Consider the following 23,401-nt stretch of genomic DNA (forward strand, 5'->3'; position numbering starts at 1 on the left):
CAATCAATAAGAAAGACCATAGAAGAATTGATGCATTTCAGTTTTGCTGTTGGAGAAGAATATTAAAAGTATCATAGACTACCAGAAAAACAAACAAATATGTGTTGGAAGAAGAACATCCAGAATGCTCCTTAGGAACCAGGATGTCGAGACTTCATCTCTCATACTTCAGATATGTTCTCAGGAGTGATCAGTCCCTAGAGAAGAATATCATGCTTAGTGAGGTGGAGGGTCAGTGATAAAGAGGTAAAGACCAAACTAGATGGATTGGTATAGTGGCAGAAGCAATGGGCTCAAACACAGCAATGATTGTCAGGATGCTGCAGGACTGGGCCGTGTTTATTCTGTTGTGCATATTATCGCTATGAGTTGACACTGACTTAATAGCATCGCTATGAGTCGGAACCGTCTTGACGGCACTTAACAACAACAACAACAACAACAACAGCAACAAGAACAACAATATAAGACTGTATGGAGAAAACTTGCAGGATGAAATCCAGAAAGGGTTGGGAGAAGGAAGCCATTATAAAGGTCAGAATTCTGCAAAAGAACCTAGTCCAAAGTTGAACTGCTTCCTTGAAATACCTTTCCCATTCCAAATATTGTGATGTTTTCATCCATCCTCTATTCAAACACTGTTAAAATTGAAAACTTAAACTACTACTGAGAAATACAGTCACCAACCCTTGCTGTTATTTTTACAGTAGCTAATGGGGTTAGTAGGTCCATGGGAGGTGCAAATGGTTTGCACTTGGCTACTAACTGAAAGGCTGGTACTTCGAACTCAACCTGCAGCACTGTGGAAGAAATGCCTGGCAATCTGCTTCTGCAAAGATTATAGCCAAGAGGCCCCAAGGGAGCTCAGTTTTACTCCGTAACACATCGGCTCACCACAACCAGAAGTTACTGGACAGCAATGGATTTGTTTTGTGTTTTAATAGTTTCACTAGATAAAAACATCAGTTCTTCAATTTTCATAGTATTTTTCAAATTTCCACTTTTGATTTGACTTCATTGGGTCACAAGTAGCTGTCTTCAGGATCTTCTGAGCAACATTCCCTTCTAAGCATAACAGCTGATGATTGTTTTCAAAAGCAATGTGATTCACCTGGAGAGAAAGGGAATCAGGGAATGAGTCACAACTGAATTTTACAACTGAGTTTTAAAGAAATGAAAACCCATAAAAAATAACAGATAATATTTTTTTAATCCTTAAGAATTCTTCTAAAGTAAATAAACAATAAAACACCAACTTGGGAAAGCACTAAGCTTGCCTGAGTCTTAAACTAAGTTTTCATACTTCTCTTTGCTGCAAGGATTTTAAATTCTTTGGAAATAAAAAGATGAATTTTGACAATGTGGATGAAAGTAATATTGTTTAAAAAAATCATTCTAGATCACATTTACTAGATTTAATAAATGATTGCTATTTCACTGGTAGTGGTAAAAAACAAACAAATAAGAAACCACATATATCAACATAAAAAGTGAATGAGTTAAATTCTTAATTAAAAAACAAATGTGGATAACAAAATTCTAGAGATAAGGCATTTTATTTATGAATTAGAAAACAGTGAAAGGCATTTCTGGAGTTCTTTTTTTTTTTTTTAATATTTCTTGAATATTCTAGAGATTGTAGATAACCTACTGACCATTGCTCATGGCTTCATAATATTTCCACCTATTATCACTTCAATTATCCATGACTTCTTGAAAGATAATCTGAATTATACATGTATTAAATATATATTTGATAAAGATAAAGAATAGATCTCCTGTAAAAACATTGTTGCCCTCATAGAACTTTGGAAATATGATGCTAGAATATGCTCAAGATTTTGTACAAAAGAGTTGACCTTGAGCACAAGCATTCTGCATTATCTAGAATGTTTTACAAGCAGATTGCAAAGAGGTAACTGAATGATTTGTCTCTACCACTGATGTGGAAACCATAGGTAAAAATAAATGAATGTAGTATATTCCATATCCAAAGTCTTGATGGCCACCCCTGAGACTATTTTCTTGGAGGTGGCCATATTCCAGGCAGAAGACCACAAGAGAGCTGACCTGGAGCGTGCATTTTAAACTCAAATTGAGAAGTGTACAATTTCAATAACTCATTGGTAACCATGGTCAAATTCAGTATTACCATTCTCCTTCTATGAAGCTCCCAACTCCTAATGCTTTCTAAATGAAGAAACATGTTGATATTATCCATAGTATTAATTTCAATTTCTTTTATTCTTTAAGATTACATATGTTGGGGAATTTAGGATGCTTAGTATAAACGGTACTGCAATAATGAAGAAAAACAGAAAGTCAACTGTCAAGAAAATGTCATCCACATGACACTTAGTAGCATCCAAAGGCAGAAGGTCAAATATGAAGGCAGAAGGCAGCTATATAAGATATCACAGTCATAGGCACAAACAAGGCAGGGTGATACTTTCTAGTTTCCACTACCTTAATTAAATTTTCTTCTTTACCAAATAAACTTAATATCTTGGGGTATCAAAGTTGGACCTACAACGGGGTTTCAAAAGCTCGTGGAAACAATTTTATTATCTTTTAATTCCATTTTTCATGAACTCGTATATAAAACTATAGCTAATTAAGGCTTGAGTTCTAAATGAGACCAAGTCATTTTGTAAATATGCTCTATAGAGCTTAAGGGCTACCTGCTCTCCAAAATTTTCATTACCAACCTGAAATCCTCTCTAATAACTAATTCACTTCTGGAGGTAAGATAAATGTTATTTTTGCTTTCTCTCATTTTTTTTGGCACAGGAGTAAGGAGAAGGTAAAATATGATTTATTCAGTGTATATGAATATTAAGGTGTCCTGGTGGTACTATAGGATAAACACTGGACTGCTAACCACAAGGTCAACAATTCAAACCGACCAGTGACTGAGGAATACACATGAGGCTTTCTGCTCCAGTTAAGATTTACAGCCTCTGAAACTCCACGCAGGGTCACTATGAGTCAAAATCAACTCAGTGTCAGTGAGATTTTTTTTTTTTAATGAGTATTTACACATCTCTCCAGAAGTATGCAAAATAAAGATAATAGCTTATGTAGTAGTCATTCCTAGTTAAAAAAGATAAAAATTTCTGATGGAACTGAAATAGAACAGGGTCTTCCTATAGATTTTGACTCTCAGCAGGCAAAAAAAAAAAAAATCATAAGGAAAATCGTAACAGTCTCTGGCATCAAAAGGAGAGGAGGCATCCCAAGTTAAAAAGGGACTTTACTTTGGAGCCAGTCTTGGGGGAAATGATGATTTCTACATACTCAAACGCATTCAGTGAATTTAGTGGCTAGTTGAGAGTAAGATATTAGAAAATGTAAGAAGCCAAACTTGAAATGATTCTCAAATATCCTACACCAAAGTTTATTACTTTGTAACCTGTGAAAATATGATTGGGAAAGACAAAGAGGATGTTGAGAATGAATAGGGTAGCAGGGGTGTTCTGATAAATATTACCAAATGGATCTCTGGAGAAACATGTCCTGATTTGTAGTACCTATCAATTTTGTGTTGTAAATACTCCCACCATTGCTGATTGCAAGTTGTTAAGCTGACATCACTGAAGGCAAAGTTGAGGAAGAGGTGTACTGTCAGTTCCTGACAGTTTGTGCAAGTAAGCTTCAGTGAGACCCACTAAGAGCCCAGGTCTCCAGCAACCAGACATGAGAAGGAAGTCTCCTGATACAGAAAAAGGTCAGAATGAGGGTCCAGAGTCACAGTTCGATACAGGGCTTATAGAAAGCATGCTGTTTTCCCCATTATGCTTTCCCTATAAGCTTTTCTGGTACATAATGAGCTACAATTCTAGCAATATGCTTTACTTTTTGCATTGTTCGTTGACTAAAGCAAAGAACATTTTGAAACAAAGAAGATAACAATATAACCTAAAGAACCTGGTGACATCCATTTAAAATAACTGGTTTGAAAGAAAGGACTTGACAAAACTCTCTATTCACATCCGTGTGAACTTTTACACTGTGCTATTGTAACAAACACATTTAAAGCTTCTGATTGAAGAAGCTGACAATGAGCATTTTATGTCTTATTTGACTGAAAGTTGAATTTGTGGTTAAAAAAAAAGGCACAAATATTTAGCTTACCAGTTCTGGATGAAAGATGGATGTGGATTTATGCAGCCATTTTAGCCCTTTGTTTCTGTTATCACAAGGGTGCAGCGTGAGGCCTCCCTTGTCAGGAATAAGGGCTAAACACCATTCTCCATGCTTAATAAGTCTTAACCAGGTATAATTAAGTTGTTGAAACTGTGGGTCGAATGAATAACAAGATGGGTCACTTCAGGCAGCAAACATAGAGAGGAGTTTTGTCAGTTTCTTTACCAATTGCTTAGATGTTTTGTATTCAAAGCCTGTGATCAGGTGTTTTGTATTCAAACATTGGCCTGCCACTTTCTGTTGTTGCTGTTGTTGTTGCTGAGTGTCCATAGAATGGCTATGACTCAGCAATGCTGTATGAGGTTTCCAGGAAGGGCAGGTGGGTTTGAACCACCAACTTTGCAATTAGCAGTCCAGTGCCACACCAGGACTTCTACTTTCTGATGTTGTTTTTAAGTGCTGTTGAGTAGGTTCTGACTGATAGGGACTCTGTATACGGTTTCTAAGGAGCAGCTAGTGAGTTTGAACTGTCAACCATGTGGTTCCCAGTCCTAAAGTGCCACACATACTTTCTGATACTACAGGCAAATTATTTAAATTATCTAAGCTCATTTTTCTCATCTTTAAGTTGAATAGCAATAATGTCTATTTCTGAGTTAATTATAATAATTTCACACAATCACTTTATATAAAAATGGATATTATTTCAAGTGTTCTGAATCCCAGACAACCCAGGTACTTGTTCTGAATCCCAGACAACCCAGAACACTTTCAAGTGTTCTGAATCCCAGACAACCCAGGTGGTTAGAAGTGGAATGTTCTAACCACCACATGGTTAGAGCCTGGACCATCAGGTCTACAAGTCATATTTTCCTTATAAAAATTATTATGTTCTTTGCTTAACCATCCTGAATTCCTGGTGTGGCACTGTAGGATAAACACTGGAACTCCTTGGAAACCCTATACAGGGTCGTGCTGTGAGTTGAAACTGACTTGATGGCACTTCACAATAAGAAAATCTTCGATTCTAGAGGATTATTCTATTGTAGGAAAGATATGTCTTTGCTGATAGCATGTTGTATTGTTGTTGTTGTTAGGTGCCATCGGCTCAGCAACAACTCATAGCAACTTTATGCACAGCAGAATGAAACAGTGCCGGATCCTGGGCCAACCTCACTATTGTTGCCATGCTTGAGTCCATCGATGCTGCCACTTGGCCAATCCATCTCGTTGGGAGTCTTCCTCTTTTTCTCTGGCCTTCCACCCTACTAAACATGAGATCCTTCTCCAGTGACTGGTCCCTTCTGACATGTTTGAAGTATGAGAGATGAAGTTTGGCCATCTTGGCCTCCAAGGAGCGCTCTGGCTGCACTTCTTCCAACACGGTTCTGTTTGTTCTTTTGGCAGCCCATGGCATTTTCAATAATCTCCTCCAACACCATAACTCAAATGTGTCAATTCTTCTATGGTCTTCCTTATTCATTGTCCAGCTTTTGTATGAATATGAAGTTATTGAAAATATCATGGCTTGGGTCAGGCACACCTTAATCCTCAGGCTGACATCTTTGCTCTTCAACACTTTAAAAAGGTCTTGTGCAGCAGATTTGTCTAATTCAATACGTAGTTTGATTTCTTGACTGCTTCTTCCTTGAGTGTTGATAGTTGATCCAAGAAGAATGAAGTCCTTGACAACTTCAATCTTTTCTCCATTGATAAGAATGTTGTTTATTGGTCCAGTGGTGAGGATATTTGTTTTCTTTACATTGAGATGCAATCCATACCGAAGGCTATGCTCTTTGATCTTTATCAGTAAATGTTTTAAGTCCTCTTCACTTTCAGCAAGCAAGGTTGTATCATCTGCATATCGCAGGTTGTTAATGAGTCTTCCTCCAATCCTGATGCCACATTTTTCTTCATATAACCCAGCTTCTTGGATTATTTGCTCAGCATAGAGGTTGAATAAGTATTGTGAAAGAATATAACCCTATCACACACCTTTCTTCATTTTAAAGCATTCAGTGTTCCCATACTGTGTTTGAACAACTGCCTCTTGGTCCATGTACAGATTCCTCATGAGTACAATTGTGTGTTCTGGAATACTCATACTTTGCAATGTTGACCATAGCTTGTCATGATCCACACAGTCAAAAGCCTTTGTGTAGTCAATAAAACACAGGTAAACATCTTTCTGATATTCTCTGCTTTCATCCAAGATTCATTGGACATCAGCAATGATATCCCTTGTTCCATGACCTCTTCTGAAACTGGCTTGAACCTCTGGAAGTTCTCTGTCAATGTATGCTTGCAACCATTTCTGTATTACCTTTAGTAAAACTTTACTTGCATGGGATATCAATTTGCCCCATGCTAGCATCCCATATATTAGAGGAATTTCTCAGGTTAGGCTTTTAGTGTGTCCAATTTGGGGATTTGTCAATATCTATAATAAATGCTAATTCAAGTCAGGGAATTGTGTTTTCATTACTTATAAGTATTTTATACAGTTTCTTACAACCTAGTATTATCTGTCCAATTTACTCTAAGGTTGTGGGTCTGAGGAAAATTTACTGTTTTGCACAGTAATATGGACCTATTAGAAAAAATAAGGAGACTGCTGGTAAATTCTAAATAAATGCTTTATCTAATGAGTCATGTGTAATGTATTTGAGACATGATGAATTGTTTATAATATAATTGAGGTTTAATTTCAATTATCAGGCATGTTCTTTCTCTTTGAGCATCAACATCATCTGCTAGCTAGTTAGAACTGTAGAATCTCAGGTCCCACCATGGGTCTGCTGAGTAGATTCGGTAAGAAATTTTCCAGATGATCTGAGTGGACATTAAAATGTGAGAAGCAATATGAGGAGCACAAATGACTACTAAGAGAAGCTAGATATTACCTTTTAAGGGACATCAACTGTTTTTTTATTGCTGTTATTGTTGTGCTATTGAGTTGGTTCTAAGGAGTGACTGGTGGTGTTAAACCACTGACTTTACTGTTCAAACCGACTTTTCTATTCAGTGCTTATCCTACAGCACACCACACCAGGACTCTACTAACAAGAAATTTTAGGTGGGTTGAGAGGTGAGATTAAAGGTTTGATCCTAGAGTTTTTACTTCTTTTGAGCTTTTTTGGATAAATGCTACAGTCACTGGCTTGGTATTGTTGTTGTTGTTCAGTGCCATTGAGTTGATTTCGACCCGTTGCAACCCTGTATTGGGTTTCCATGGAGCATCTGGTTAAGCTTGAACCACAGACCTTGCAAGTCAAACGACTTTGCCGTCTGACACATTAACCCACAGCACCACACCAGGCCTCCATTTAAACCTCATCAATTCAGCTGAAAATAAGATAGTATCTTTCATGGGTTTTTTACTGTTTATTAGTAATATAAACCACAAGAGGCAGATGCTAAAAATGAGCAACAAGACCGAAAAGGGATGTGGGGTTGTTGGAAGACAGAGGCTGCATGATTCATAGTTTTGAATAGTAGCATCCCCATGGGAGACTCAGAGATTATGGAGAATGGAACTGGGGTTTTCAGACGAAATTCTGGTTTAACAGGCACAAAAAGTCATTGTAATGATTTGAGTATTGAAGGATTACATTACTTCTTTTCTTTCATATGTTTTGATAAATTGTGGTTTTGTTCTACAATTTATTACTTTTTATCACCTCTAAATTATTACTAAGCGATACGTTATTTCTTTTGATTGACTTTTCGTACTTTTCCTTTTGCCTGTATCCTCCTGTTGAATTAAAATACACTTCCTTTGACCTCAAATTTACATCATGACTGGACTACAGCGGCAGAGATGACAAAAATGATTGTTTTTCTAGGTCTTGTTGTTACTTGAAGTTAAATTGACTGCAATGCACAGTGGACTCATAAGTGCAGAGTGGAACCACTCTGTGGGGTTTCCAAGACTGTGACACTTTGGAAGCACAGTGACTGGCCTGTCTTCAAGGCACCCCTAGATGGATTCAAACTACTAACCATTGGGCTTAGTCACAAACTTAACTATTCGAGCCAAAACTAAGAGGTTGAGATGGGACATACTAAATATACAAGCAATATAGTGAAGTTAAAGGCAAAGAAGTAAACTTTGGTAAGTCTAGATTATCATCACAAAGTAATTTCTCTACCAGAGAGTGAGTTGCAATTTTTCAGACTGATGCCACCATTTCTACTCACACTTTATTTGGCATCCAAACCAAATAACTGCCCCCACGGAATATAGAACTGTAGGGAACATATGTTGAGGTGGCAAGTGTGAAAACTCAGGATGTACCTCGAGCATCACAGAGTCCCTGCTGAGCTCTCTTTGATCCTACTCCCACCTGTAACCACTGGGATCTGAGTTTGTCAAAGTTTTGCTGTAAAGTTGTCTATCATTGATCATAGATTATGAGATTTCCATTATTCCCTCAAAATGCAGAAAAATGGAGGATCAGATAGATATCAGTTGTGGCTTAGATTGCTACCTAGGCTGATTATTTAAAAATTTGTTCATATTCTATGATACCTTGATATGTTATGTGCTATTTTTCATACTTTCATCTTTGTTATTATAACAGCAAATATTTATAGAGATCTAAGTGCCAGTTATTTTTCTTCATATATGTGTAAAGCATAATGGTGTTTCATATCTATTACTTAATTCTATCCTTGCAACAGTTCTAGAGGTACAAAGGGATTTCAAAAAGTCTGTGGAAAATTTCTATTATGTTTTAATTCCATTATTCTATGAACTTTTTGAAGCCCGTATGTATTCAATAGTACTACTTCCATTTATCTAAAGGTTAAGTCATTAGTGGAAGGCAGCATGGTTTTGCAAACCATGGAGTCAAGATAGACTCTTGGTAGACCAACTGATATCTCCAACCTTTACTCCATTGATCATTGTCTTTACATTTAATGGGTATCCTCTTATCACTAACCTTATGATAACATAGAAATTTAGAGGCTAATTATGGTTTCTACAGGGCAACAATTAATTTCTTGAGAGATGAATTACTTGGTACCCTATCCTGCATCTACCAACTCTCCTAGATGAAACAGACAACCCCAGGTTAGCATACCTTGCTGCTCGCATCACAGTCTTCCAGAATAACTGTGGTGTTTTCAATGGAAATGCATTTACCCAAGGCCACATTAATAAGCTAGGAAGCAAAACATAAAATATGAATTAAGAAAGAAATTAAAATAAAAATAGACATTCAGAAAACACAGAATATGAAACTATAATAAGGCTAAAAGATAGCTAAATTTAATAGCTTAAAGTTATTTAGCACTGTACGATTTTATTGGTTGCTAGCTTGAACACAGACATAATGTAATCCTGCTAAAGTACAGCTTCAATCTGTCAATTTAAGTCTGTGATTCAGCCATCAAGCTAACAAACAGAAGCTTTTAATTAACCCTTGACTGGAATGGTGAATGGGGAACTAGCAAAAGGTGACATGAAAAGTAGTTATTTTCCTGTCTCAAGTTCTTCTGATGCATATATTAGAAGTCAATGCACAGCCTTGCAATTTAATCAAGCCAATAGTTAGTTACCAGCTCTGTTCCCTGGCTGACCTCTTCAGCTATTTGACTGCCTAGGCACTGAATCATAGATACATTGAGTTCTTCAAAGAATAGCAGATTCTAGCTGATTCCCTGTCAGAGTCTTCCTAATGACTCAGGCAAGCTACAATTCATTACGGGAAAGTCATGAAAGCTAATACAGAGTCAGCCTTAAAGGCACTTTCTGGCAGGTCCCCAGCTTTTTAATGGATTTACAGGGTCAAATATGGTGGCAGGTTCCCATAGGTCACCATTTAATGCAGAAAAATGTTGATTCTCTTGCTCCATTTGACATCCTGGAGCAAGGCTAATGAGATGGTGGGTTAATAGTGCAATTTAAACTTCTCAGATTTCAAGAAGAGCTGTGTAGAGCTGTGTCTCTATTACATGTCTCATGAAGGCTTCTTGGGCTCCAAGGTGGTAAGGTCTTTGTTGCCAGGGACATGGTTTGTGCTCCTTCCTGCTCCTTGTGGAGCAGAGACTTAACAGAGTTCTGATTTCTGTGTGTTGAATTGACGTTGGTCTTGTAACTCACACAGTGCCAGAAAATCACAATAGGTTGATCAATGGGCTGGTTCTCGTTTTCAAATGCATATCTTAGCTTGAAGAAAATAACAGAATCTTCAGGGACTTGAGAATGCAGAAAAACTGTTTTAGAATGAAACTTGCAAATCTTGATAAACAAGAAGCTTGTGCTTGTGTGAAGACAGGAGGAAAAAGTGGGCGTGGATGAGGTAAAGAGTTGGAATTGAGATCTTCAACGTGAAGATGGAAAATTTGACCAGTAAGGTGCTCAGTGCAGTGACATAGTGTTTTTATTGATTGCTGGAGAGTCCATTTCAACTCACAGTGACCCCATGAATCTAGCCTAGAACTGCTACATAAGGTTTTCAAGTCTGTGACCTTTTCAAGCAGATCTCCAGACCTATCTTCTGAGGACCTCTGGTGGATTCAAAGCACCAACTTTTAATTTGTAGTGAACTGCTTACCCTTTTGTGTTACCCAGGAACTCTTAAATGACTCACCAGAAAAAAAAAACTAATTTACCCATTAACACAAGGGAGACAATAGAGAGGCTTGATTACATTGTTATGGACTCTGGGTTCCTAGAGAAAAAATCTCCCTGAGAGTAATTAAACCTGATGTGGTGCTGTAGGTAAACACAAGGTCACTTTGAATCCTGAGGTTTGTGGTTCTAACTCACCAGCTATACAGGGTTGCTGTGAGTCTGAACTGACTCCATGGCACTTAACAATGGACTCCTGGTATGGTGCTATAGGATCAGCACTGGACTGCAAGCCACAAGGTCAGCAGTTCAAACCCACTAACTGCTCCTTGGAAACCCTATACAGGGTCACTATGAGTCAGAATCGACTAGACAGCACATACCAACAACAACAGTCTTCATTTGGGTTTGAGATGCATAGTATTGGGTGGGATCTCTGACTCTTCAGGCAAAAACGCAGACATAAAAATATACCAGATTGGCTACTTCTGAAGTATCTGGCACAGAAACACACAAACCAATCATAGAAGGGCATGATCTCCATCAAAAACTCTCAAAGAACGCTTCGTTCACAATTTAAAATGACAAGCATGGAAGAAAGGGGACAATCCATGCTGAGTAAATGTGAGCAGTCACAATGCGCAGGATTTAACCACTGAGAAATTTCAAGAGGAGAATTTAGACATTCAGGAAGGTAGATAAATCCTGTGGCGAAACGAAAGGAAATGGTGGCTCACTTTCTGAATCGTAACAGCAATTAATGTAAGTATTAACATTAGATTGTTGCTGTTAAGTGCAGTCGAGTCATTTCTGACGCATAGTAACCCTGTCTAAAGTCTCCGTTGTGAGTGGGTTTGAAATGCCAAGTTTGTGGTTCAAAGCCTTGTGCTGATCCTACAGAATTCCACGGGAACCACTCTACAGAACAATGTGACGGCTAGCTGCACAGTGGAAGCAAAAGTAGTATTTTAGTTCCCTCTAGTGGTAGCAGATTCGTAATGCTCTTGCTGAGATTCTGAATTTCTAGGACAAGAAACTCATGAAATACCATGCTCAGAGAATGTAATTTGAAAAAATTTAATTTTATTTCACAGTTGTATTTGACATGTTGTTATTTGAGCAGTATATTAACCCAAGGTTCTTTCTAATAAGTTATATGTGATAAAAGATCAGGTTTGAGAGACTGAGTATGTAAATGGGCAGAACATATATGAATATAGAACTCTGGCCTATAAACACTGTAGTAACCAGTTCTGAGAAGCCAAACCACAGTTTCTGTAGGAATTGGCCCCAAATCGTCTGGACTTTGTCAATGGCTATATCTTCTACACATTGAGCTAGTAGTCACTGCAGGGTTGTAGTGGTCTACTAGCTGCTTCTTGGTAGGAAGATGAGCTTTGCTGTTCCTGTAAAGATTTACAGCCTCGGAAACCCTATCTAGGGTAGCTATGAGTCGGAACTAACTGGATGATACAACAACAACAACATAGCTTCTATGATTTTTAACTTACTTTCAACTCATAGCCAACCAGAGATGGCCAACCATGCACCCAAACCAATCAAATGGTTGCCCTGCTTCAGGCTATCCTGTGCTGACAATTAGGGTATACCCCAAACTTTTCTTTTTAAACTGTAAAACTGCCTGCCTTTGAATCTCTGCCAAACCCAAACAATGGTAACTGACTTTCTTGCTATAACAAACTCAAAGTAGCTTCTGCTTATTCTCATTTGTGTGGTCTATATTTATTTCTTCAGGGTTTCTCACACATAAAAGTGGTTATTTCATAATACACTATGTTACGTACAAACAGGTCACGTATACTTACCAGTTGCCTTTTATAAAAATGGAATGAAATTTTACGTTAGCCCCCTCTTTATAAATTCATCTAGGATTTCACTTTTACTGTTAAAGGGAATGACTTTAAAGCTGGCCCCAAAGAACATTCTTAATGATAGTCAAGTCTAAGCATCATTTAAGTGAAGAAAAATGAAATTCTTAAAATTAAAAAAACAGTACTGAAGAATATATAACTAAAAATAGAAATAAAGGATATTAGATACAAAACTGACTGAGATAAGTATTCAGTCAAGATTTGATTAATTGTGTGGCTCTGTATGATAAGCACTGGCCAGTAGCCCCAAGGTCAGCAGTTCAAACCCACCAGCTGCTCCTCAAAAACCCTATACAGGGTTGCTATGAGTTGACATCAATTCAGCTACACTTTACAACATATTATACTTCAGATGTCCTGTGTCTTGCCATCCTCTTCAATTTAAGCCTGCCTCCTAGAATGGGTTTTAAGTGACTTTCCTCCAGTTTCTCCTCTTCCTCGATTTCTTCTTGGCATTTTACTCCAGGCATCCTATGTAGCTATGCTTCTTCTTGTTCCCTATCTTCCCTTGTGCTCTGGATGTTTTCACCCCTGCTTTTCTCTGACAATTTCAGTTGTTCAGTTGCTTTCAACTCCTCTTTGAAATCTTTAAAAGCCCTAATTAAATCATGTCATCTCACTGTTTAATGCTGCTCAATGAAGTCCCGTTACTCTCAAAAAGAAGAAAAAAGAAAGTAAGAATGGGAAAAGACATGGCAAGGATTTCTTATGCATACAGGGAGCTGTGTGATACGACCTCTGTCTCACGATCCTCCATGCTCTGGGGCTATTTCTTCTTTCTTCATCTCCTACAACCACATTCACCCTTTGAGCAGATCTTGAATGCCCCACACTTTCACCTTTGTGTATTTGAGTGAGCTACATTCTCTGCCTAGACCATCCGTTTTCAGAGCATGGTTGACATTTTTTTATGGACCTTGGCTTCACATCTTCTCTGAGAGGGCTTCTAGACTGCTCTGATTTAGGATAATTGATTTATCCTAGCTTGATTCTGCTATATTTGTAGATATACTTTTTTTCTGTGTTTATTATCTGTCATTTCTACTCTACATTAAGCTCTACAAAGCAGGAATCAAGTCTATCTTATTTTTTTGTGGTTAGGTGTTGTTGAGTCCGTTCCAAATGAAATCCTGCCTGGTCCTGCACCATCCTCACACTTGTTATGTTTCAGCCTATTGTTGACATAGATTTACATCTCAACCATGCTTTGTCCCATCTGCACTCATACATGGTGTTTGCAATGCACGAAGCCATCCTTTCCCACACATTTTTTGAAAGAGATATTTTTATGAAGTAAGATTTTAAATTGGATTTCGAACTTACCACACCACTGGCCCTCACAATGGGAGCTTTCAAATCAGGGAAAACATTCTCTAAATACCATTTGAAGCTTTTGCATTTCAGTTTCCTTCGAAGTTCCCTTTGCTGGGTGAGGTTTCCGACATCTAAACCTTGGTTTATGAGATGATCTCCATGGCCGTAGAAGAGCTCCTTGTATTCATCAAGCCAGACCTCAGCAACCCGCACCAAGTTCCGTTCCACTGTTTTCATCCGGTCTTTAGGAAAGGAATACGGATTGTCATTTCGAAATATGTGGCCCACTCGGGAACAGGGAATAATCTCAATTTCTCCACCACACATCCATACCTAGAACCATTTGATGATAAGAATCTATTATTTGATTGTCCACAAATTATGGGCAGTTAATAATAATAAAACATCTGGCGACGTCCCCCTCCTTGGCCTCCTTGAATTAGTAACCTCAGCTTCTAAAACACTCTTTTACTAGGAAATTTAACTCAGCAGAACTTACTTATTTTCATATTGCTGTGGATTAAGTTAGGAATAGTCAATATTTTTTTTTTCTTTTTTCCCTATAGTGGATTACGAGCTGAGCTGCAAACCGCAACGTCAGCAGTTCGAATCTATCAGCTTCTCCACAGGAGAAAGATGAGGCTTTCTCCTCCGTAAAGATTTACAGCCTTGGAAACCCTGTACAGGGTCACGATGAGTCAGAACCAACTCCATGGCACATAACAATAACTCTGCTGTGAAAACTTTCCTTCCTGATGAAATTAATAAATTCTAATATAGAAAATGTATAAAATGAGCTCCTATGTGATTAAAGCAGGGGAAGGAGAATGGATTTTCATGGGCTCACTTCTTGAAAACACATTTTGTGAAGCTCCATAAAGCGTATGGAACACACCTTGAAAAGCATTCTTTTTATCAGGAGCTCTAAAGTAGCATCCCTTAGGATATTTATCATTCAACCCCATAGGAAACAGTTGCTTTTCAGGTGTTTTTCACAATTGTTTCTGTGGAGGTTTTCTTAGACATGAATCAGTGATGGCCTGAAGAACCAAAGGTGTGTGAAATGTCCAAGTAGGCAACTCTATTGGAAACACCTGGCGTGTTAGTAGTTATTCAGAGGTTCTTCAGTGTTGTCGATTTGGTTCCTACTTATAGCAACCCTGTATAGGGTTTCCGAGGAGCAACTGGTGGGTTTGAAATCCAGTACTGATCCTACACATCCACACCAGGAATGCTGTAGTTGTTCAAGAGGTACTTTATGTACCTCTGTCACTGTATTCCCTAAGATGGACTGACCCTTTACTAAATGACTCCATTATTTCAAAGGAAAGGCTTCAGGAGGGTTATTGTGCATCAAATATGAATCACAAAGCATTTTATTCCAAACGGCAGAAAATTATTGTCTCAATCTGTAGATGGAGTCCTGATGTGACGCCATAGGATAAACACTGGACTGCTAACCAAAAGGTCAGCAATTCAAACCTTGTAGCCACTCCTCAGAAACTACACAGGATTGCTGTGAGTTGGAACTGACTCAATGACACTTAACATCAACAACATCTGTAGATATACACATGGTGTTGTAAAATATAAGGGAACTCTTAAAAGGTTTCTTGACAGATAGATATTAACTCTCCCAAATTCAATCTGGGATATGAAAACATTAATTCACAGACCTGAACATTTCTATGAAATTTCTTTCCCTCACTCTGATTATATTAGTTAAATGAAACCATTTACATATCATATTAATTATATCTAATTAATTGTAGAAAGAGTTGGAGAAACACTTGATAGTACCTTGAATGACAGCTCCATATTCTCTCCACCCCACACATCAAGCCCAGGGTCATATGTTCCAAGTTCAAAAAAGTAATTTTTATCAATAGAAAATAATCCACCTGCCATGACGGGGCACCTACAAAAAGAATTGGGGATTTAAACTTGAATTTTATGGGAATTCAACTTTTAAACGGTGGGTCACTTGTACCACTGTGATAGACTTTGGAGGAATTTCAGAATAGCTACCAAGGAAAGGGAGATCTTGGGATGGAATCCCAAATACCACTAAGTGATGAGTTTCCTGGCATAAATAGACAGAGCTTCATTAGGGTCTGTAAAAACGGGACCTGGAACTACGATTGTTATTTGTCCTCTATAATCTGATACAACCTTCTCTAGAAGTTATTTCTAGCACTTATTTTGTGGAAACAGAGTGCCAGGTACTATTCTAAATATTTCATGTGTATTAAAGCAGACAACACGTTAAAGCACTCACAACAACCTTTTCAGTGAGGACTGTTTTTATGAAGAAATTGCAACACGGAGAAAGTTAAGAAATACATCTGAGGTCTCCAACTTGTATGTTTTTATGTACCTGGTGTTCAGGTGAAAAGGAACCCTGTTAGCACAATGGTTAAGTACTGGGCTGCTAATCATAAAGTTAGCAGTTCAAATCCACCAGTTGCTCTCTGGTAGAAAGATGTGGCAGTCTGCTTCCATAAGGATTTACTGTTGAGTTAGGTCTGACTCATAGCCACCCTGTATAGGGTTTCCAAGGTGGTGGGTTTGAATCACTGACCATGTGGTTTGAAGTCTAGTGCTGATCCTACAGCACCACACCAGGAGTCCAGAATGTAGTCTTGGAAACACTATGGGGCAATTATACTCTGAATCCTGGTGTAGCAATGTGGATTAATGTGCTGAACTGCAGTATCATTTGAACTGTAAGGTCGGCAGTTAAAGCTCACCAGCTGCTCCTGAGGAACTCTATACAGCATGGTTACGGGTCAGAACTGACTTGATGGTGACTTGACAGCACTTAACAACCCCAATAGGGGTTCTGTGAGTTGAAATTGACTTGATAGTGGTGGTTTGAATTTTGACTTGGGGTTCAAATGTAGTTAGCCTACTAGCTTGTCTAATAAATTAATGGTGGTACTGTAGGGTAAGCACTGGACTGCAAACCTCAAGGTCAGCAGTTCAAATCCACCACAAGTTGCTCTGCTATAGAAAGATGAGACTTTCTGTTCCCATAAAGGTTTAGAGCCTCAGAAACCATATACAGGGTCACTATGAGTCAGGACTTACTCAATGGGACCTGGAACTGCGGCAGTGGGTTTGAGTTTTGGGTTTATATATGTGATTTCATTTAATTCATAAAACCTAAGACATAGCCTCTTTTATTAGTCTTAAAGTAAAAATGAAGACATGAGTCTTAGATTAAGTAACATTTTTGAGCTCACAAAGCTAGTAAGATTAATTTGAGATTTAAACCCAGAAATGCTGATTTCATTGCTTTTACTAATTTTATTGATCATGGAGGACAGAAACGACATGTAGTCAGCAGTATAAAAAAAGGCACTGACCACTTTCCATGGTTGTTACAACTGAGTCAGCCCAGGATGGTTTGTGCGAAGAGCCCACTTTGTCTTTGGAGTAGACAAAACTCTCAAGAAGGTAATTCTTGCCCACACCCACCCTCTGTCTCATTAATGCATATAGTCTACCTGTACTCCCCCTGTATCCTTAACAGACTATCCAGCATTATTCTGAATCACATTATGCTGACTATAATCTGATCTCAACCACACCGGTCCTCAAAATGGGAGCCTGAATTAAGAAAAGAGGTTTTCCAGGTGTGGGATTAGAGAGAACGTGTTAGTTTCAGACAAATCTGAGTTTAATTCTAATTTCTCCTTTTAGCTGCTAATTCTTATTAGGAGTCTTGGTGTGGCACTGTGTGTTAATGCGCCAGACTGCAAAGCCATTTGACCTGCAAGGTCAGCAGTTCAAGCTCACCAGTTGCTCCCTGGAAACCCTATACAGGGTTGTGATGGGTGGGAACTGACTCGATGGCACTTAACAACAACAACAACAATTCTTATTAAAGAAATAACTCAACTCTTTTAAGTTCAATTCCCTTGTTGTTGTTATTAAGGGCCATAGAGTCAGTTTCAACTCATAGCAACCCTGTATAGGGTTTCACAAGAGGTGCTGGTGGGTTTGAACTGCCAGTTCTGTGGTTCAAAGTCCAGTGCTGGTCCTGCAGAGCCACAAACATTACAGCCTAGAAAACCCTATGGGGAAGTTCTTCTCTGTCTTATAGGGTTTGTGTGAGTGACTGATAGCATACTACAACAGCAAACTCCTGGTGAACAGGAATATTGTTGTTAAGTGCCACCAAGTCAGTTCTGACCCATAGTGACCTTATGTAGGGTTTCTGAGGATCACCTACTGAGCTTGAATCACCCACCTTACAGTTCAAACCGACCTTGCAGTCTAAGTCTAGCTCATTAACCCACAGCACCACACCAGGACTCCTGGTGAATAGGAATAGAGTTAATGAATGTTTTTGGGTTCAGGACTGAAAAGGATGAAAGTAGTCATTTAAAAGCAAGTTTTGGTAGGGAGGAAATAACTTCTCAGAGAAACTTCGTTTGCTTTTGGTAATCTATTGGGTAGAACTGTAATTCTTGATGTTACAGTGACTGGATGTTACAGTTACAGCCACATGTTGTGGAATTGCTGTCTATGCCTTGAAAAAAAAAAAAAAAGATGACTGCTTGTTAGTCATGAATTTTGTGCACTTACCTTATTATATCAGTTTCTTTAATTCGGTTTTTTGCAATGATATCTGGAGGAATTGTTCTCCAGCCAAAGTTCATGGGCCACACAAAGACACCTCTTTGAAAGTTGTCCACTGTCATGTAACTAATCCAGGGAAACAAACAAACATGCTGCCTGAGATCATATACATGTTTGAATTCTTTATTAACCCACCTCAGTATCTTGTTAAAATAAATAAAACAGGTACTTAGGAAGATGATTTTAGATTATTAGAACTTAAAAAAAAAAAACAACCAATAGAATATTTATGAATGAAATTCACTTGCTTTTAACTTATACTTTTCTTTTAATAATACCCTGACCATTTCTGAAGGAAAACAGTAAAAAACACACAACAGCAACTTAGCTGCACATGCATGTTTCTAACAAAACTAAGAAATAGACTTGAGGAAAATAAATATATTTGAATTTAGTTGAGTATAAAGAGGAAAGAACTAGACAGTGAGGATTTAGATATTTGGGTATTTAGGATTAAGAATTTGTGGTGACAGAATAGGATCTTGGATTGATCTATTCTCACCCCAAGATATCTATCATGGATTTTAATTTACTTAAGTGAATAAACTGTGTTATTTCTTAGATTTTCAAAGGTTTACACATTAGGATGAGGACTACTACACCTTGCTGGTGGTGGGAATAGGCTCTCTTATCAATATCTTGTGAGTATGGCCAAATTACCTCATATCTTTATCATTGATGACTTCAATAACTGGGCAGGCCACTTTCCTTTTACTTAAATAAACTCTTTCAAGGAGAGGTTCCAACCAACCAACGTTACATTCCACATGAGAATCTAAGAATGTCAACACATCACCTAGAGAACACCAACAACAACAAACAAAAAACAAAACAGGAATCATTTACAAATACAGAATACTGAATGTGTGTTATTCACACTCAGAGATATTGGGATTTGGTCCAAAAGTCTGGTTGTAAAGACAATAATATTTTTTTTCTAGATGAATTTTCTTCTACAGAGAAATGGAAGAAAATTCTTTTATCAGTATTCCTGTAAGGCAAACACCGTTTATATCTAGAAAAAACTGATTAGCCACTTAGAATAGGTAGCAAGATTCCAGAAGGAATGTTGTTGTTAAGTGCCACTGAGTCAGTTCCAAACCATAGCAACCATGTATAGGGTTTCCAAGGAGCAGCTGGTGAGCTTGAATTGCTGACTTTGCGGTTTAAACTGATTTTGTAGTCCAGTGCATTAATCCACAGCATCAAATACTTAATATTAAAGGTAATTGTTACAATATTTTCTAAGGAGGATAAATCCCATTGATTCTGGGAGTGGGTGGTTGAGGCTTCAGTGGAAGACTAGGATGAATTTGAGAATACAAGTTTGGCCTTGGGAATGATGAAAAGGAAAAACCGCTTTACATAACAAGGGGGAAGAAATTAAAGTGGAGAAACCAGCAAGATCAGTAGATCTTGCTGTAAAATGTGAATAGAAAAAAATTAGAATGATATAGGACAGAAATACTTATTGAGAAATATTTTTGTTTTTGTTTTCTGATAATTTATGAAGTTAACCTTCTCTCTTTTCTCAGTAAAATCTTCAGTATTATCTACTTTGCTCTGAATGTTTTTAGATAAGTGGATTATGTGTAGCTCTTTCTCTCCATACAAACTATAATAAAGTAAGTTATTCTTTGTTAAGTGCTTACATTGTGCCAGATACTCCTCTAAGCATTCTAGACAGTTATTTTATTTAATCCTTGCAACACACCTATAGGAGCTACCAGGCTGGATTATATTCTCAGCTGGATTATAATATACAAGATTCTGAATTCTCATGCGTTCCCCCACAGAGTTCAGTTGCATCTCAAGACTGTTGGATGGATCCTTAGACAAGGCTGCTATGAAGACAGAACTTTCTCAGGCAACAGTCCTTTACTGATGCTGCTCAAAGTATGGGCCTCAGATCCTGCTGTCTATGGTGAGAGAGGAAAATAAATTGGAAGTAAATGTTTTAAAACTTTAAAGCAATGTGCCAGCATAATTTACTGTCTTTGTACACACACACACACACACACACATGAGGGCCAGTAAAACAGTATTGCTACAAAATCATAGTACCCTTATGTAAATTATGATATATATATATATATTTATCTTGTGCTTTTCAGCTAGTTTCAGAAGCACTACTCCGCTAGGTAAGAAACCCAAACCAAACCAGGTGCTGTCAAGTCAGACTGCTGTTGTTGTTGGGTGCCAATGAGTTGGTTCCAACTCACAACGAATCTATGCATAGCAGAAAGAAAGACTGCTCTGTCTTTCTCCATCTTCACAATTGTGATGTTTGAGCCCATTGTTACTCTCACTGTATCCATCCATCTTGTTCCTCTTTTTCACTGAGTTTCTATTTACAAACCATGATGTCCTCCTTCAGGGACTGATCCTGCCTGACAACATATCCAAATTATAAGAGAAGACATCTCACCATCCTTCCTTCTAAGGGGCATTCTGTATGTACTTCTAATACCGATTTGTTTTTTCTCTTTCTGGCAGTCAGTAATACTTTCAATATTCTCCTACACTAAGACTCACATACATTGGTTCTTCTAACTTGCTCTTTCTTCATTGTCCAACTTTCATATGCCTGTGAAGCGATTAAAAATAGGAGTGCCTTAATTCTCAAATTGACATCTTTTCTCTAGAACACTTTAAGGGGTCTTTTGAAACAGAATTGCCTAATGCAATATGTTGTGTGATTTCTTGCCTGCTGCTTCCATGAATGAGCATTGATTGTTGATCTAAACAAAGTCTTTCACAACTTCTATCTTTTCTTTGTTTAGAATGATTTTATTTATTGGTCCATCTGTGGGGAGTTTTGTTTGTTTATTTATTTATTTAGTTTACATTAAGGTGTCATCCATACAGAAGGATATAGTATTTGATCTTCATTAGTAAGTATTTCAAGTCCACTTGGCTTCCAGCAAGCAAAGTTGTATCATCTGTACCTTTCATGTTGCTAATGAGTCTTCTTCTAATCCTGGTGCCAAGTTCCTCTTCAGATAATTCATCTTCTTGGATTATTTTCTCAACATAGAAATCGAGTAAGGATGGTGAATGTATACAACTCTGGTGCACTACTTTCCTGATTTTAAGCCATTTAGTATCTTCTTGTTCTGTTCTCATAACTGCCTCTTGGTCTAGGTACAGATTCCTTAAGAAAACAATGAATTGTTCTGGAATATTAATTTTGTTTCATGTTATTTATAGCTTGTTATTATCCACACAGTCAAATGATTCTGCTTAGTCAATAAAGATCAAGTAAACATCTTTCTGGTATTCTCTGCTTTCAGCTAAGAACTATCTGACATCAGCAATGACAGCCCTAGTTTTATGTTGTCTTCTGAATCTGGTTGGAATTTCTGGAAGCTCCCTATCCATGTACGGCTGCAATCATTTTTAAATTATCTTCAGAAAAATTTTACTTGCATGTGATAGTAATGATGTTGTTTGCTGATTTTTGCACTCTGTTGGGTTACCTTTCTTTGGAATGAAAACAAATGTTGATCTTTTCCAATCAGTTGCTCAGGTATCTTCCAAACTTCTTGGCATAGATGAGTGAGCATCTCCAATGTTGCACCAATTTGTTGAGATATTTCCATTTGTACTCCATCAATTCCTGGAGTCTTGTTTTTTACAATGACTTCAGTGCCATTTGAACTTTTCCCTTCAATGTCAGTGGTTCTTAATCACATGCTATCTTTTTAAATAGTTGAGAATTGACCAATTCTTTTTGGTAAATCACTCCTGATTCCTTATATTTTCTTTTGATGCTTTTTGCATCATTCAATATTTTCCCTATAGAAACCTATATTACAACCTATATTCCCTATATTACAACCAAAGGATTGAAGTTTTTCTTCAGTTCTTTCAATTTGAGAAATGCTGAGTATGTTTTTCTCTTTTGGTTTTCTAATTCCAGGTCTTGCACATTTCATTATAAGATTTGACTTCATCTTCTTGAGCTACCCTTTGAAATTTTCTGTTCAGTTCTTTACTTACTTATTTCTTTGAGTAACTTTCCATCTTCAATTGCAAGTTTCAGAGTCCCTTCTGACATCTACTCTGGTCTTTTCTTTCTTTCCTATCTCTTAAATGATTTTTATCTTCCTTCATGGATGGTTTTCTTTATGTTATCCTTCAACTTTTCTGGTGTTTGTTCACTGGTGTAGAACACATCAAATTTGTTCTTCATTGTTGTTGTTGTTATTGTTGTGTGCCGTGGAGTCGGTTCTGACTCATAGCGACCCTATACAGGGTTTCCGAGTCTGTAAATCTTTACGGGAGCAGAAAGCCTCTTCTTTGTTCTTCATTGTTGTTGTTGTTATTGTTAAGTGCCGTTGAGTCGGTTTCGACCCATAGCGACCCTGTACAGTGTTTCCGAGGGTGTAAATCTTTACGGGAGTAGAAAGCCTCATCTTTCTCCCACGGAGTGGCTGGTAGTTTTGAACTGCTGACCTTAAGGTTCGCAGCCCGATTCATAACCACTACGCTACCAGAGCTTCATATGGCCTCTAAATTCAGGTGGGATGTATTCAAGATCATATTTTGGCTCTTTTATACTTGTTTCAATTTTCTTCATCTTCAGCCTGAACTTGCATAGAGTTATTCCACAGTCGGCACTTTTTTCTCATTTTGACTAATGTTTTGAGCTTTTCTACTGTCTATTCCCACAGATTCAATTAGTTTGATTCTTGTGTATTATACCTAATGAGGTCTACATGCATAGTCACCTTTGTTGTTGAAAAAGGGAATTTGCAATGAAAAAATGATTAGTTGTGCCAATATCCTGTCATGCTATCTCCATTATCATTTCTATCAC

General features: G+C 37.7%; 1 protein-coding gene across 1 annotated transcript in view; it reads right to left on the bottom strand.

Moving 5' to 3' along the window:
* Positions 1 to 936: 936 nt before the first annotated feature.
* The window catches only part of GALNT5 (UDP-N-acetyl-alpha-D-galactosamine:polypeptide N-acetylgalactosaminyltransferase 5 (GalNAc-T5)), a 62,502-nt gene continuing 40,037 nt past the window's right edge, over positions 937 to 23,401 (bottom strand). The window contains exons 4-11 of the mRNA XM_006872041.1: positions 19,240 to 19,375; positions 18,526 to 18,645; positions 15,733 to 15,850; positions 13,942 to 14,265; positions 9,239 to 9,314; positions 6,400 to 6,404; positions 4,135 to 4,296; positions 937 to 1,111 (exon numbers count right to left, since the gene is read on the bottom strand). Of these exons, the coding sequence (XP_006872103.1) occupies positions 971 to 1,111; positions 4,135 to 4,296; positions 6,400 to 6,404; positions 9,239 to 9,314; positions 13,942 to 14,265; positions 15,733 to 15,850; positions 18,526 to 18,645; positions 19,240 to 19,375 (1,082 nt within the window). The 3' untranslated portion in view covers positions 937 to 970. The remainder of the gene's footprint in view (positions 1,112 to 4,134; positions 4,297 to 6,399; positions 6,405 to 9,238; positions 9,315 to 13,941; positions 14,266 to 15,732; positions 15,851 to 18,525; positions 18,646 to 19,239; positions 19,376 to 23,401) is intronic.

This window comes from Chrysochloris asiatica, unplaced genomic scaffold (genome assembly GCF_000296735.1).
Source record: "Chrysochloris asiatica unplaced genomic scaffold, ChrAsi1.0 scaffold00181, whole genome shotgun sequence".
NCBI classification, from domain to species: domain Eukaryota; kingdom Metazoa; phylum Chordata; class Mammalia; order Afrosoricida; family Chrysochloridae; genus Chrysochloris; species Chrysochloris asiatica.